The following is a 15,730-nucleotide window of genomic DNA, read 5'->3' as shown; positions in this document are numbered from 1 at the left end:
TGCTGGGGGATAAAAAATAGCGCAGTTATTAGTGGGTGAGGTGGTTGAAGTGCAGTGATTGGTTGAGAGGATGACTGGGCTGCTGTGAATGGCTAGCGAGATTTACGAGGTTCAGAATGGCGCCGAGGTTCGAACTACACTCCCCAGCATGCAGAGCGGCAAGCAGCGAGCCCGGGGCCCGCTCTTCCTGGTAAAACTATATATATGTATATATATATATATATATATATATATATACATACACACACACACACACACACACACACAGAGGTTGAGGCCCACGATTGAGAAATAGAGTCTGATTATCAAGGAGCTTTATTATCATAGAGTGAATATAATTCATCATCATCATCATCATCATCATCACATCACCACCATCATCTTCTTCATCATCAGTCCTGTTGCTATGGGCCTGTGCTGGACTGCAGGAGGCTGTTAACATGCAGCAGAGCCGAGCAGACAGACAGGTAGGTCAGACGGACAGACAGACAGGGGGTAGAGAGGTAGACAGGTAGTGAGGTAGGGGAGGAGACAGACAGGTGGGGGAACAGGTAGCTATTGTATTATTTACATACAGGTAGGCAGATGCAATAGAAAGCTTATTGGCTGTCTTCCAGAGGCTCCGCCCCCCTCTCTTCTGTGTCGGCCAATCCTCTATGAGAAGGAGCGGGCTCTGCCGGCTGGGGGGAGGGGTGTGAGGAGGAGGAGGAAGAGCAGGAGGAAAGGGACAGGGGGAGGTGTGAAGGTGGTTCAGTCTGTAACCTCCCTCCCCCGTCGGCCTCGCCTCCTATCAGCCCTTCCTCCACCTGTCCACTGCCTGCCCCGCCCCCACGCGACCCGGCGAACTGCAGGTGAGGCAAGATGGCGGCTGGCACTTCCTTCTCCCTCTCTTTCTCCCCCGCTGCCTCCCTCCCACGTCTCTCTGCGTACAGCGGAGCCTCCAGGCTGAGGTAGGAGGCGCTGAGCTGTCGCAGGTCCAGCTCAAAGGGGCTGCCGCTGGGCTGCACCGCGGCCTCTGCACCCTGACCTCCGCCTCCTCCTGCTCCTCCCCCACGCTTAGCTTTGCGGGGATGGCAGGAGCCAGAGGCCGGGAGGCCGTCCGGGAGGAGCGACTGGATCTTTGGGAGCCAACGTTTCCGCACTCTGCGAGCGTTGGTGCACATGTCGGCCGCAATGACGTTCATCTCACTCTCCTTAAAGTTGGGAGCAAAGTTCTGACAGTAGACTGAGGAGGAGGAGGGGGGGAGAAGGAGGAGGAAGAGGAGAAAAACAATGAGGGAGGATGAAAGAAATGTTTCAGTGTTTTCAAAATACGTGAGTGTGTGAGTGTGTGTGAGTGTGTGTGAGTGTGTGTCTTACGTTTCACAGTGTTTAACACTCGGTTGTCCAGGGGCTTTCGGCTCGGATCATTGGTGGAGGAGCGGATCCCTGTACCACAGCTATTGGCCAGTGTGTTTCTATGGAAACCATAACAGCCCAATCAGCTCCTACACTGTAAGTCAGAACCTGATCATTGAACACTGATGATGTCACTGAAGTCTGGTGATGTCACATGTTGTTTGACGATGTCACTAAAGTCTGGTGATGTCACATGTTGTCTGATGATGTCACTGACGTCTGGTGATGTCACATGTTGTCTGATGATGTCACTGATGTCTGGTGATGTCACATGTTGTCTGATGATGTCACTGACGTCTGATGATGTCACTGATGTCTGGTGATGTCACATGTTGTCTGATGATGTCACTGACGTCTGATGATGTCACTGATGTCTGGTGATGTCACATGTTGTCTGATGATGTCACTGACATCTGATGATGTCAACAAACGGAAACATTTACATTGTTTACAGAGGTAATCAAAGACTGAGAGAAATAGTCCATATGCTAAGCTAGGCTAACCACCTGTTGGGTCTCACCTGTCGAAGAACGTAGCCAGCAGTCTCCTGAGCAGCACCTTGTGTTTGACTCCAGCACACAGGTGACAGTTCATCAGCTGACCTCGAGTCATGAACACACCTGAACCTGAACACACACGTCACAACGGTTCATCTCTTCACGTCTGTTTCATAACCTGTTACTATGACGACACATTACAGGACGTCCTACCTGCCACCAGCTCCACCTTCTCCCCCGGGTCGCCCTCAGTGTACAGTGACGGATGGCAGCGATACCCAATCTGACTGATCAGACTGGCAGGTAGAGCCATGTTGTCACGACCAACCAGCACACAGGGTCGACGCTCGTTAGCCAATGGGAGAGGCAGCATATCCAGCTTCTCTTGGACTGGACCAATAAGAAAGAGGGAGACAAGAGGGGAGGGGTCAGAAAAAACAGGAACGCATAATGACAAAGCTGTCAATCAAGTCTCTTAACCTGCAGTTCACCTGTTGTCCACTAGAGGACTGTGGACAAAAGGAAAAACTTTAAAGGGTCACTATCACGACCCCTGAACTCTGCAGACACAAAGTCCGACTCACAAATCACAACTCATTAAGTTTAGCAATGCAAACTATCATCAAATAAAAGTGAGATTTTATATCACACACACACACAAAAGTGAAACCAAGGTGTCTCTTACTCCCCCTGGTGTCTGGCTGCAGTATAGATCATAAACCCTCCTCCTCCATGTTAGCAGATGGGACATGAACCAAACAAGAAAATCAAAGTAGTCGTTAAATAAATGTTTGCAAAGATGTTTCAGGTCGTTCTTATCTCCCTGATGTTTGTTCAAGTGTTTCTGATCACTTTGGTTTGAATCAGTTATTTGAAACAGTTCTTATTATGGCGGCTGCTGAAATACTTCAGGTCATTTCACTCAGTTAAGAAGGTTCAGTAAAACCTTTCTAACCCACTAGATGGCAGCGTTAGTATATCTGAGATATTTTGGCTTCATGTTAAGAAGACGTGATCTTGGTCCAGCAACTCAGTCATTTTGAGCAAAAAACAAGTAGGAACTGCCTCGTCCCTGCTATGGACTAGATTTATATATATTTTCCCATTTTCCCATTCCTCAGACAGCTGATGTTACAGAGACAGCCAGAAGAGCAGGGAGAACCACACGCAGAGGTCAAAGGTCCCTGACCAGTGTCAAACCAGGGAAATTATAGTCACATGATTTACATCGTAACCGTTTGGTTACCAAGATGATTCTTTGGTGTAGTATTTCAATTCAATTTTATTTGTATTGCGTTAATCTCTACAAACACATTCTTCATGTGAATAAACTGAATCTTCAGGGGAGGGAACAGATTATGGGGCTGGAAGCTTCTGGCTTCAGTTTCTAGTTTGACCAATCAGGTTTGAGCAGCTGTGGTAAAGAGAAAGTGGAGGAACACATTTACTAAACTTCTTTTTAATCTATCTAGCTGTTAATAATTAAATGTGGACTCTTAAACATAAGATCACTATCATCAAAGGCTATTTTAGTAAATGAACTAGTCTCAGATCAGAAAATAGATTAATTGTCCCTCACTGAGACCTGGCTGCATCCCGATGAATATGTCAGCCTAAATGAATCTACCCCCAGTCATGTAAATTCACACGTTCCCCGAGACTTTGGTCGAGGAGGTGGAGTTGCTGCTATTTTTAACTCCAGTCTATCAATTAATCCTAAACCTAAACTAAGCTACAACTCATTTGAAAGTCTTGTTCTTAGTCTTCCACACCAATCCAAGAAACACCAACAGCCAATCATATGCCCTGGGGGCTTATTCTGAATTTTTAACTGAATCCCTAAGTTTTTATCAAACCTCGTCCAAAAACAAAGAACTTATTGTTGGTGACTTTAATATTCATGTTGACAATAATAATGATGCCTTAGTGTTGCATTCATTTCAGTATTACACTACTTTAATTGGTGATAAAGTAATATTATCGAGAAACACAATAGTTCAACAAAGACTTCAGGCTTTAAATGTTAGATGTGCTCTGTTGAACAATCAGGGCAAAGTGATGAACATCACTGACGCATCACAAATCTTACAGCATCTGTAACATCTGTTCAACTTCACTGACACAGGAGGTGCTGTGGGACTCTGGTGTCAAAATGTAGTTTAGAGTGTCAACGGCTGCAGATATTCTGACAGATATTGTGTTAAGTTTTGTCATCACTCCGCTTCCATACAGGTTCACGTTTGAAATGGGACTGTACCATGAAGTAACTTACTGTAGGCGTTTGCAGGGTGCCCGTAGAGGTGTTGGTAGAGTCCAGGATGGACCGTGTTGCCGTAGTAATCCTCCTCCAGCTCCTCCTCAGTGGGGGGGTGAGAGGGAGGAGAGTCTGTGGGAAGACTGGACCCTTCTGGACTGGAGCGCCCCCCACCAGCCAGCAGGTAGGACTGCAGCCCTGGAACCAAAGCTCCACTGGCACCCAGGTAACACAGAGCACTGTTCCTGGAGGTCTGGAGGTCCGTGGCAATGTCCACTCTGAGGACAGAACGGACAGAGCAACTATCTTATCTTTGGTGTCAATGATCACAAGGTGAACAACAGAAATTCTCTGTCGTTACAAAGCACGTCACGTATTTGATTTCCAATGTTACTGCATTGACACCAACACTGCATCACATGACTTGCTCCATTCATATCAATGAAGGAGTTTGAAATTCACATGCAGGAGGAGGCTCAGTCCCAATGCAGCCATAGAGGTCCCCTCAGAGATGAGACCAGATCCAGGACCAGAGTCAGGTTCACATCAAATTGAGTGTAAAGGCTGAAGTAAAACGGATGAAATGAAGCAGTACCACTCACAATCACAGGGGGCAGTGTAGCTAATGGTCCAACTGAGATGACAAGATGAAGAATTTTTAACAATGGAACTTTTTGTGAGTTGGTAAGAAACTACAGGATCCACATGATGTCACATGACCCAGGACCAAAGGAACATCATCACAACCTCCTCCACCATCGCTGTGTTTGTTGACTCTGAGCTGCCCTCTAGTGGAGGAACAACCATGCCTATATAGAGGACACATGGAAGAAGGGACATTGATGGTATCCTCCTTTGAAATGGACATATCTCTTTTTGGACATAAAGGCTTTCAGCACAGTTGGCAGCAGTAACACACAAAAACTACAGATACAACATATCCTCCATTAGTCACAACAGCTCAACCAATGACAGGAAGACTTTAACTTTTCCAATCCGGGTCAAACAAACATGACGACACGGATCTGAACTTCAATCCTGTTGGTTCTCACCTAGTTTCCTCTCCTCCTCCTGCCGCTGCTCCTGCGTTCTCCTCAGCAGGAGGAGTGTCGGCTCTCTCCTGTTTTATCCTGCTCACGGCTAACAACAGATCCTCAGGACTCAGGGCCGGCTGGTCTGGACTGGCCTCCTGCAGCTGGGGGGCGCTGTGCCGCTGCTGGACCACCGGGTTGTCAAAGCTTCCGAGCTCGTCTGCTGATGTCGTCTGTGATTAGAAAAGATTCTGTGATGGTTGAACCTCATCGTGAGCTCAATGGACTCAGAGGCGGAGCCTGGTCTGACCAGCTTCAGATCAAAAAATGCATTGAGCTGCAAGTCCTTTAATGTCCACTAGATGCTACAGACACAAACACTGACTAAAAGAGGACGATGAGGAAACTTCTCTACAAACATAAAGTCAGTTCAGAGTTTAGCTTCAACTCTGAAGATTCTAACTTGGACTGATTGTTTTTCAGGAGGTCCTAAAATGTTGGTGATGCAAAGTTTTTCTCTGAGACAGAAAAAGTGACAAAATGTTCAGATGTTTCCCAGAGAAACAGAAATGTTCCGTTATTCATGTGTAAATATCTTCACTCTGCAGTTGAACCTGGAATGAAATGCATCCTCACGTCTGATTGGACCAATTAGCTACAAAAGTTACAAGAACAGTCAAGTCTCACGTTGAAACCACGTTTATGCTGGATGTTGTTTCAGGCTGAAGATGCAGCGACTGAGAATAAACTCCTGAACCCAGCAATCTACTGCTAGCAACATTAGCAACATTAGCATTGCAGTGAAGGTAGCACTGTTAAGTTCCCAGCAGGAGGTCGGGAGGTTAACTCTGCACCAACCAACACATAAACACTCTTCACTATCTGGACTAACTCCACTGACTCGTGTCTACCTAAGTTAACTCAGCTCTGTGGGCGTGGCCAAACCAACCTGTGAATCGCAGCAGAGAGGGGAGGAGGAGGAGGAGGCCTTCATCATCATCAGCTCCATGCCTCGCTCCACAATGTTCTGGATCTGCAGGTACCCGGCAGTGTACATGAGCACCAGCTGCTCGCTGGCGGCCATGCTGAGGCGTCCTGTGTAGCAGAACGACAGAATCTGCTGGAAACATGTCGGCGTTACAGAAGACGGCAGCTCAAACACCGCCTGGGAGGAGGAGGAGGAGGAGGAGGAGGAGTCAGTTGCAGAGCTGAACAGGTCTCTGAAGTACAGGGAGGAGGCGGCGAGGACAGCCCTGTGCGCCTTGAAGGCCTGACCCTGCACCAGGATGGACACGTCGCAGTAGTGGCCCAGCAGCCGCTGCTCGTTCAGGCTGCCCAGCACGCTGCTGCCGAAGTCTGGGATCTCAACCTGCAGCAGCCCGTCGGACATGATGGAGGCGGGAGGAGCGCGACGCCACAGGAAGCCACCGGGGGCTCAAGAGAGACGGAGGCTGGAAGGAGGCGGTCCTTAACAGTCAGACAGACTGACGGAGGGGTGGAGCTTAGGTGTCAGGGAGGCTGCAGATACAACAACATCTGAGGTACATACTGTTGTTGTGGAGGTCAGAGTGAGGTGGTGCAGGGACTAGATGGTCCTGATGGGGGTCAACTCAGATCCGAGAGCCAGCTGGAACCAGAAGGGGGGCAGGTATAAAGGGTCACGTACATCTCACAAACTGAGAACATGTGAGACTGAAACACCTCTGTGATGATGGATAGATGGTCTAGTTCACTTTAGTATAGTCCAGTAGGGTCTAGTTCACTTTAGTATAGTCCAGTAGAGTCTAGTTCACTTTAGTATAGTCCAGTAGAGTCTAGTTCACTTTAGTATAGTCCAGTAGAGTCTAGTTCACTTTAGTATAGTCCAGTAGAGTCTAGTTCACTTTAGTATAGTCCAGTAGAGTCTAGTTAACTTTAGCATAGTCCAGTAGAGTCTAGTTAACTTTAGTACAGTCCAGTAGGGTCTAGTTCACTTTAGTACAGTCCAGTAGGGTCTAGTTCACTTTAGCATAGTCCAGTATAGTCTAGGTCACTTTAGTACAGTCCAGTAGGGTCTAGTTCACTTTAGCATAGTCCAGTAGAGTCTAGTTCACTTTAGTACAGTCCAGTAGGGTCTAGTTCACTTTAGCATAGTCCAGTATAGTCTAGGTCACTTTAGTACAGTCCGGTATAGTCTAGTTCAGTTTAGTACAGTCCAGTAGGGTCTAGTTCACCTTAGTACAGTCCAGTAGGGTCTAGTTCACTTTAGTACAGTCCAGTAGAGTCTACTTCAGTTTAGTACAGTCCAGTAGGGTCTAGTTCACTTTAGTAGTCCATTAGAGTCTAGTTCAGTTTAGTACAGTCCAGTAGAGTCTAGTTCAGCTTAGTACAGTCCAGTAGAGTCTAGTTCAGTTTAGTACAGTCCAGTAGAATCTAGTTCAGTTTAGTACAGTCCAGTAGAATCTAGTTCAGTTTAGTACAGTCCAGTAGAGTCTAGTCTAGTTCAGTTTAGTACAGTCCAGTAGAGTTTAGTACAGTCCAGTAGAATCTAGTTCAGTTTAGCATAGTCCAGTAGGGTCTAGTTCAGTTTAGCATAGTCCAGTAGGGTCTAGTTCAGTTTAGTACAGTCCAGTAGAGTCTAGTTCAGTTTAGTATAGTCCAGTAGGGTCTAGTTCAGTTTAGTACAGTCCAGTAGGATCTAGTTCAGTTTAGCATAGTCCAGTAGGGTCTAGTTCAGTTTAGTACAGTCCAGTAGAATCTAGTTCAGTTTAGCATAGTCCAGTAGGGTCTAGTTCAGTTTAGCATAGTCCAGTAGGGTCTAGTTCACTTTAGTACAGTCCAGTGGAGTCTAGTTCAGTTTAGTACAGTCCAGTAGAGTCTAGTTCACTTTAGTACAGTCCAGTAGGGTCTAGTTCACTTTAGTACAGTCCATTAGAGTCTAGTTCAGTTCAGTACAGTCCAGTAGAGTCTAGTTCACTTTAGTACAGTCCAGTAGGGTCTAGTTCACTTTAGTACAGTCCAGTAGAGTCTAATTCAGTTTAGTACAGTCCAGTAGAGTCTGGTTCAGTTTAGTACAGTCTAGTAGAGTCTAGTTCACTTTTGTACAGTCCAGTAGAGTCTAGTTCACTTTAGTACAGTCCAGTAGAGTCTAGTTCACTTTAGTACAGTCCAGTAGGGTCTAGTTCACTTTAGTACAGTCCAGTAGAGTCTAGTTCACTTTAGTACAGTCCAGTAGAGTCTAGTTCAGTTTAGTACAGTCCAGTAGGGTCTAGTTCACTTTAGTACAGTCCAGTAGAGTCTAGTTCAGTTTAGCATAGTCCAGCAGGGTCTAGTACAGTTTAGCACAGTCCAGTAGAGTCTAGTTCAGTTTAGAACAGTCTGATAGAGTCTAGTTCAGTTTAGTACAGTCCAGCAGAGTCTAGTTCAGTTTGGAACAGTCTGATAGAGTCTAGTTCACTTTAGTACAGTCCAGTAGAGTCTAGTTCAGTTTAGCATAGTCCGGCAGAGACTAGTTCAGTTTAGCATAGTCCAGCAGAGTCTAGTTCAGTTTAGAACAGTCCAGTATAGTATAGTTCAGTTTAGTACAGTCTAGTAGAGTCTAGTTCAGTTTAGCATAGTCCAGCAGAGTCTAGTTCAGTTTAGTACAGTCTAGTAGAGTCTAGTTCAGTTTAGTACAGTCTAGTAGAGTCTAGTTCAGTTTAGCATAGTTCAGTAGAGTCTAGTTCAGTTTAGTACAGTCTAGTAGAGTCTAGTTCAGTTTAGCATAGGTCAGTAGAGTCTAGTTCAGTTTAGAACAGTCTGATAGTCTAGTTCAGTTTAGAACAGTCTGATAGTCTAGTTCAGTTTAGTACAGTCCAGCAGGGTCTAGTTCAGTTTAGCATAGTCTAGCAGAGTCTAGTTCAGTTTAGCATAGGTCAGTAGAGTCTAGTTCACTTTAGTACAGTCCAGCAGGGTCTAGTTCAGTTTAGCATAGTCCAGCAGAGTCTAGTTCAGTTTAGCATAGTCCAGCAGAGTCTAGTTCAGTTTAGCATAGTCCAGCAGAGTCTAGTTCAGTTTAGCATAGTCCAGTATAGTCTAGTTCAGTTTAGAACAGTCTGATAGAGTCTAGTACAGTTTAGCATAGTCCAGCAGAGTCTAGTTCAGTTTAGCATAGTCCAGCAGAGTCTAGTTCAGTTTAGCATAGTCCAGCAGAGTCTAGTACAGTTTAGCACAGTCCAGCAGAGTCTAGTTCAGTTTAGCATAGTCCAGTAGAGTCTAGTTCAGTTTAGCATAGTCCAGCAGAGTCTAGTTCAGTTTAGCATAGTCCAGCAGAGTCTAGTTCAGTTTAGCATAGTCCAGCAGAGTCTAGTTCAGTTTAGCACAGTCCAGCAGAGTCTAGTTCAGTTTAGCACAGTCCAGCAGAGTCTAGTTCAGTTTAGAACAGTCTAATAGAGTCTAGTACAGTTTAGCATAGTCCAGTAGAGTCTAGTTCAGTTTAGCATAGTCCAGTAGAGTCTAGTTCAGTTTAGCATAGTCCAGCAGAGTCTAGTTCAGTTTAGCACAGTCTGATAGTCTAGTACAGTAAATGTGACTTCAGTCTGTTTTAGAGTTCAATTCAGTTCAGACAGGCACCAGTGTGAACAGAAGGAAGAGAGAGAGACAGGTAGATAAAGAAACAGAGAGATGGATTAAAAAAGACAAACGAATCTATCAGTCAGACAGACAGACAGACAGCTCCTCACCTCCTCCATGCAGCAGCTGGGAGAGGTTTTCTTCTTCTTCTTCTGCCTCTTCTTCTTCTCCTCCGCTCAGTCAACGCATCGTCTGGTGTGTCACTGGAGGGGGGAGGAGGGGGAGGAGGGGGAGACACAGCAGACAGTGAGGAGGAGGAGGAGGGAGGAAGAGGAGGAGTCATCTGAGGACAGTGAGGGAGCTAATGCGGCTAAGTGCCCTGCAGAGGACGAGAGAGAGAGGGGCGAGCAAGAACACACACTGCAAGGTTTACATATACACACATGTAGACACACAACTCACACAATCACAATGTGTGTCTGTGAGTGTGTGACTGTGTGTGACTGTGTGTGTGTGTGTCTGTGTGTGACTGTGTGTGTGAGTGTGTGTGGCATGACTTGGCCAAATGCACAGCGCTGCATTGCAGTGCCGAGGCTGAGTTGGCATGCTGAGTACATAGTGTGCATACTGCGACTGTGTGCCAGGCTGACACACACACTCACACACACACATCCAGATACACACACAGACACACACACACACACACACCTCAGCCTCCATCATCATATTTAGTTCAGTTTAGTTTCTATCATGAAAAAGAGACAGAGAGAGACATCTCTTTAGTACAGATGGAGAACATCCCATCTCTCTCTCTCTCTCTCTAACTGTCTGTGATATAGTTGATGAAAGTGATAAAGATGAAGGAAGCATCAGGTAAACTGAACTGGACTAAACTGAACTGGACCGAACTAAACTCACTTTGCTCCTACGGGTCAGGCTGGTTCTGTTGGGCTCCAGCAGCTGACAGAGGTTCATCCTCTGAGGAGAATCTAGATCTTTCAGAAACTCATCAGAGGAGCTCAAAGGATCTTGTGGGTCTCTGAAGACCCTGGTCCTCCTCAGAGACTCGAACAATCCACACCAGCTCCACAGATCCTCTAAAAACATGATGTCATGGTTCAAAGGAAGGGATTGGTCAGTGGGCGGAGCTTTATACTGTTTGATCTCTTATCTCCAACTTAACCCGGAGCAGGTTAGCTGCTCATCATAAGTTACCCTGGTGATTTACCACGACAACAAGTGAACGAGCTTTGTAGGACTGAAAACTCTGGATTAAACCTGAAGTTAACCTGATAACCACAAATCCTGCTTCGTAGTTTAGGGCCCAGAACAACCACAGGTATGGACACCATGTCCCATCTGCTAACGCGGAGGAGGAGGGGTATATGACCTGTTCTGCAGCCAGACACCAGTTACACATCATTTACAGAAAACTGTATGGAGGATCACTGAGGCCAAAACAACAAGAAAACTGAAAAAATACATTTAATTAATGGTTACCATGGTAACAGCAGTTGAAGAAACAGACCTTCTAGAACACAATTTAAAGTTTGAATTTGATCATTAAAATGTATTTTTCATCTTGTTCATTCACTTTTGTTTTATTCGTCTTCAACGTTTTCCTTCAGACACAAACAAATAAAAACTTTTATTTCTCTTGTTTATTAGAAAATAATTAATAATTGAAGTGAGTTTGAAAACGACATGAACAGGAAATTATCAACAAAATTAAATTAAAACTTTTGACACTGATGTTTCTACATGAGTCATATTTCTTGACATGTTCATCATTTCATTGTCCGTCATTTAAAAACTTATAACGTTAAAAATCTAAACTTTTAATATTTACATTTTAAAATCACCGACCACAAGGTGGTGCCAAATCCACCAAAACAAAAACCTGCAGCAGCAAAAAATAAACAGATCAATAAAACCAATCCAGTCATTCTTCAAGTGACACGACAGTGACACATACACCAGGGGGCGGAGCCTCAGAACAGGCGAGTTTGGCATTAAGTGAACTTAGAACCAGTCCGTTCTCTCATTGAGTCCTTGAGTTCTGGGTCCAGGTAAAATACACCAGGTCTCAGATCTGGTCCGAATCCAGATCTTAAGAGTCAAGACCAGATTTAAAATTGAGTCCTTAAGTGCAACAAGTCCAGACCCAGTTCCACATCTGATCCTCTAACATCGAACAGCCAGAGGGTCCAGGGTCCAGGTCCGGTTCAGTCTGACCCTTTAATGTCGACTTCATGTTCAGAGCAGAAGCTCGTTTTCAGAGACGCTCTGAACTTCCAGCCTTGAACTGAACCTGTATTAAACCTGTGTGGTTCTGTCTAAACCAAACCCGGTCAGGTCTGGATGGATCTGGTTCAGGTCAAACGTGGAGGCGGGAGTGTCGAAGCTTCCACCTCCTGGAGCGAACTTTGAAGAAGAAGAAGAGCAGCATGAGGAAGAGGCAGGAGCAAACGTAGAGGACGACACACAGACTCATGTCGACACTGTTGAAGCCCAGACCCAGGATCCACATCCCCCCTCCTCTCCCGCCTCCCCCCTTCCTGTGGCCTGGCTCCTCGCTCCTGTCCTCACCTGCCTCCCCCCTCTGGGCCCAGTGTGCGGGTCCAGACTCCGCCTCTTTCCTGTCTCCGTCTCGGCGCTCATCCTGTGGCTGAGCGGTCCAAACCGGATCAGGATCGGGGTTTGCGGGAGGAGCAGGGGGTCGTGGGAGGGTGAGGGTATATTTGGGGGACAGGTTGGAGGCGCCGTAGTGACGTCGAAGGAAGCGGAGGACGTTGTCCTGGTTCCAGACATGGACGCCGTTTTTCTCCTCGTGACAGGAAGCACAGAGGGCGGGGCTCGGCCAAGGAGCTTTAGGGAAGAGGGGGTCGTCACTCAGAGAGCCTGTGGGGGGGGTTAGGGTTAGCCGTGGGGGCAACATGAAACCAATAATAATAATAATAATAACTTATATATAATTATCTCTATCTTCACTTTAGGGACACTCATGTGGTCTTGGTGACATCAGATGCACGTTAGCGTGCTGCTAGCGGCAGCGAGACGTGTTTACCTGCCAGTCTGTCGTTGACCATGTTGTGTTGGTTCCACAGCCACAGGATCTGCTGCGCTCTGCTCGTCACTGCGTCCAGACTGACGGACGCCGCCTGCTCAAAGTGTCGGCCGCACTGCTCACAGCCAAAGAACGTCCTGATGTACCGACGCATCACCTGCAGCACCGGTGCCGCCTCGCTCTCCAGACCTGGGTGATGACGACAGGGTCACAGACAGGAAAGCACGTGCACAGTCACGTCACGGGTGTTTCTGCATTACCTGTGTTCTCCAGAGCAGTGGGCGTGGCATCGTGTTGGACGGTCAGAACATGAAACAGAGTCCACAGGGAACACGGGTAACCTCGTAGCCCCGCCCTGCTGCCCTGACAACCAACCCATCGAAGCTCCGCCCCCAAGAACACACCTGAGATCTGGACAGGAAACAGGAAGTCAGTGTGTGTATAGCAGATTTCAGACATGCACTGAATATTTCCACAGAATGTCTGAAAGCTTAGAGGTGTGTGTGTGTGTCTGTCTCACCCTCATCTTGTTGTCCACCAAGTCAAGGACGGCCTGGTAGGGGATTCGCTGCAGCGGTAAACTGAGCAGCCAATCAGAGAGAGTCTCCATCAGCTTCACCACCGAACCCCGACCAGGATACAACTGAGAGAGAGAGAGAGAGAGAGAGACAGAGTGAGAACGAGAGAGCGAGCAAGAGAGAGAGAGAGAGAGAGAGAGAGAGAGAGAGAGAGAGAGAGAGAGAGAGAGAGAGAGACAGAGAGAGAGAGAGAGAGAGAGAGAGAGACAGAGAGAGAGAGAGAGAGAGAGAGACAGAGACAGAGACAGAGAGAGAAAAAGAGAGCGAGCAAGAGAGAGAGAGAGAGAGAGAGAGACAGAGACAGAGAGTGAGAACGAGAGAGCGAGCAAGAGAGAGAGAGAGAGAGAGAGAGAGCGAGCAAGAGAGAGCAGAGAGAGAGAGAGAGAGACAGAGACAGAGACAGAGAGAGACAGAGTGAGAGCAGAGAGGCGAGCAAGAGAGAGAGAGAGAGAGAGAGAGAGAGAGACAGAGACAGAGACAGAGAGAGAGAGTGAGAGCGAGAGAGCGAGCAAGAGAGAGAGAGAGAGAGAGAGAGAGACAGAGTGAGAACGAGAGAGCGAGCAAGAGAGAGAGAGAGAGAGTGAGAGCAGAGAAGCGAAACAAGAGAGACAGAGAGAGAGAGAGAGACAGAGAGAGACAGAGAGAAAAGAGAGAGAGAGAGACAGAGAGACAGAGAGCAGAGAGCAGAGACAGAGAGAGACAGAGTGAGAGCGAGAGAGCGAGCAAGAGAGAGAGAGAGAGAGAGAGACAGAGTGAAGCAGGAAGAGCGAGCAAGAGAGAGAGAGAGAGAGAGAGAGAGACAGAGAGAGACAGAGAGAGACAGAGTGAAGCAGAGAGAAGCGAGCAAGAGAGAGAGAGAGAGAGAGCAAGAGAGAGAGAGAGAGAGAGAGAGAGAGAGAGGGGGAGGAGGCTGTGCTCCTCCAACAGGAGGCGCTCATGTCCCGTCAGACAGCGTCTCCAGAGCTCCAGCAGCCGGTCGATGATCCTCACAGATCTCAGACCTGCAGCCAGAGCAGCATCGTTCAGGTCCAGCAACACTCACCAGATCCAAGGGTTAACAGACGCCTCGGAAACTACTGACCCTGCCCAGCAGGGGGCGTCCAAACAGCCCCCTGACACCACATGCTCCTGCAGCAACCTACTCCATGGTTGAAGGTCCCCACACCAAGTCTTTAGAGACAGACGGCAGGACTGTGAGAGACAGAGGTCTCCGCACCAGTCTAGAGACAGAGGAGGACTTGAGAGACAGAGGCACACCAAGTCTGGGGACAAACAGCAGGACTGTGAGAGACAGAGTCTCACACCAAGTCTTTAGGGACAAACAGCAGAGACTGAGAGAGACAGAGTCTCACACCAAGTCAGGGACAGACAGAGGACTGAGAGAGACGAGAGGTCTCACCAAGTCTAGGGACAAACAGAGAGACTGGAGAGGACAGAGGTCTCACACCAAGTCTAGGGACAAACAGCAGAGACTGTGAGAGACAGAGGCTCCGCACCAAGTCTTTGGGACAGACAGCAGAGACTGTGAGAGACAGAGGTCTCCGCACCAAGTCTAGGGACAAACAGCAGAGACTGGAGAGACAGAGTCTCCGCACCAAGTCAGGGACAAACAGCAGGACTGAGAGACAGAGGTCTCCACACCAAGTCTTAGAGACAGAGCGGCAGGACTGTGAGAGACAGAGGTCTCACACCAATTCTTAGAGACACGGCAGGACTGGTGAGAGACAGAAGTCTCACACCCAAGTCTTAGAGACAGACGGCAGGACTGTGAGAGACAGAGGTCTCCACACCAAGTCTTTAGGGACAAACAGCAGGACTGTGAGAGACAGAGGTCTCCACACCAAGTCTTTAGGGACAGACGGCAGGACTGTGAGAGACAGAGGTCTCCACACCAAGTCTTTAGGGACAGACGGCAGGACTGTGAGAGACAGAGGTCTCCACACCAAGTCTTTAGAGACAGACAGCAGGACTGTGAGAGACAGAGGTCTCCACACCAAGTCTTTAGAGACAAACAGCAGGACTGTGAGAGACAGAGGTCTCCACACCAAGTCTTTAGAGACAAACAGCAGGACTGTGAGAGACAGAGGTCTCCACACCAAGTCTTTAGGGACAAACAGCAGGACTGTGAGAGACAGAGGTCTCCACACCAAGTCTTTAGAGACAAACAGCAGGACTGTGAGAGACAGAGGTCTCCACACCAAGTCTTTAGAGACAGACAGCAGGACTGTGAGAGACAGAGGTCTCCACCAAGTCTTTAGAGACAAAGCAGGACTGTGAGAGACAGAGGTCTCACACCAAGTCTTTAGAGACAAACAGCAGGACTGTGAGAGACAGAGGTCTCCACACCAAGTCTTTAGGGACAAACAGCAGGACTG

At 47.5% G+C, this 15,730-nt stretch overlaps 2 protein-coding genes across 2 annotated transcripts in view; both read right to left on the bottom strand.

Annotated features, from left to right (window-relative positions):
* Nucleotides 1-297: 297 nt before the first annotated feature.
* LOC118114692 (nucleus accumbens-associated protein 2) lies at nucleotides 298-10,125 on the bottom strand. The gene is made up of 8 exons (XM_035165267.2): nucleotides 9,881-10,125; nucleotides 6,130-6,807; nucleotides 5,202-5,413; nucleotides 4,168-4,427; nucleotides 2,109-2,285; nucleotides 1,919-2,024; nucleotides 1,360-1,457; nucleotides 298-1,225 (listed from the first exon to the last, which is right to left on the bottom strand). The coding sequence occupies exons 2-8, from the start codon at nucleotides 6,568-6,570 to the stop codon at nucleotides 600-602; spliced, it is 1,920 nt and encodes a 639-aa protein (XP_035021158.1). The 5' UTR covers nucleotides 6,571-6,807; nucleotides 9,881-10,125; the 3' UTR covers nucleotides 298-599.
* A 1,052-nt stretch (nucleotides 10,126-11,177) lies between these two features.
* Nucleotides 11,178-15,730, bottom strand: part of qsox2 (quiescin Q6 sulfhydryl oxidase 2) — a 9,724-nt gene continuing 5,171 nt past the window's right edge. The window contains exons 9-12 of the mRNA XM_035165256.2: nucleotides 13,298-13,420; nucleotides 13,038-13,188; nucleotides 12,778-12,966; nucleotides 11,178-12,611 (exon numbers count right to left, since the gene is read on the bottom strand). Coding sequence (XP_035021147.2) covers nucleotides 12,088-12,611; nucleotides 12,778-12,966; nucleotides 13,038-13,188; nucleotides 13,298-13,420 — 987 coding nt within the window. The 3' untranslated portion in view covers nucleotides 11,178-12,087. The remainder of the gene's footprint in view (nucleotides 12,612-12,777; nucleotides 12,967-13,037; nucleotides 13,189-13,297; nucleotides 13,421-15,730) is intronic.

This window comes from Hippoglossus stenolepis, chromosome 9 (genome assembly GCF_022539355.2).
Source record: "Hippoglossus stenolepis isolate QCI-W04-F060 chromosome 9, HSTE1.2, whole genome shotgun sequence".
Lineage (NCBI taxonomy): Eukaryota > Metazoa > Chordata > Actinopteri > Pleuronectiformes > Pleuronectidae > Hippoglossus > Hippoglossus stenolepis.
This window is presented reverse-complemented; position numbering and strand designations above follow the sequence as displayed.

Coding starts and splice junctions, on each gene's coding strand:
- LOC118114692 (XM_035165267.2), bottom strand. CDS start 6,570: ATGTCCGACGGGCTGCTGCAGGTTGAGATCCCAGACTTCGGCAGCAGC. Junction 2,286..4,167: donor GCACCCTGCAAACGCCTACA/GTAAGTTACTTC, acceptor TTATTGGTCCAG/TCCAAGAGAAGCTGGATATG. Junction 1,226..1,359: donor AGTGTTAAACACTGTGAAAC/GTAAGACACACA, acceptor CCTCCTCCTCAG/TCTACTGTCAGAACTTTGCT.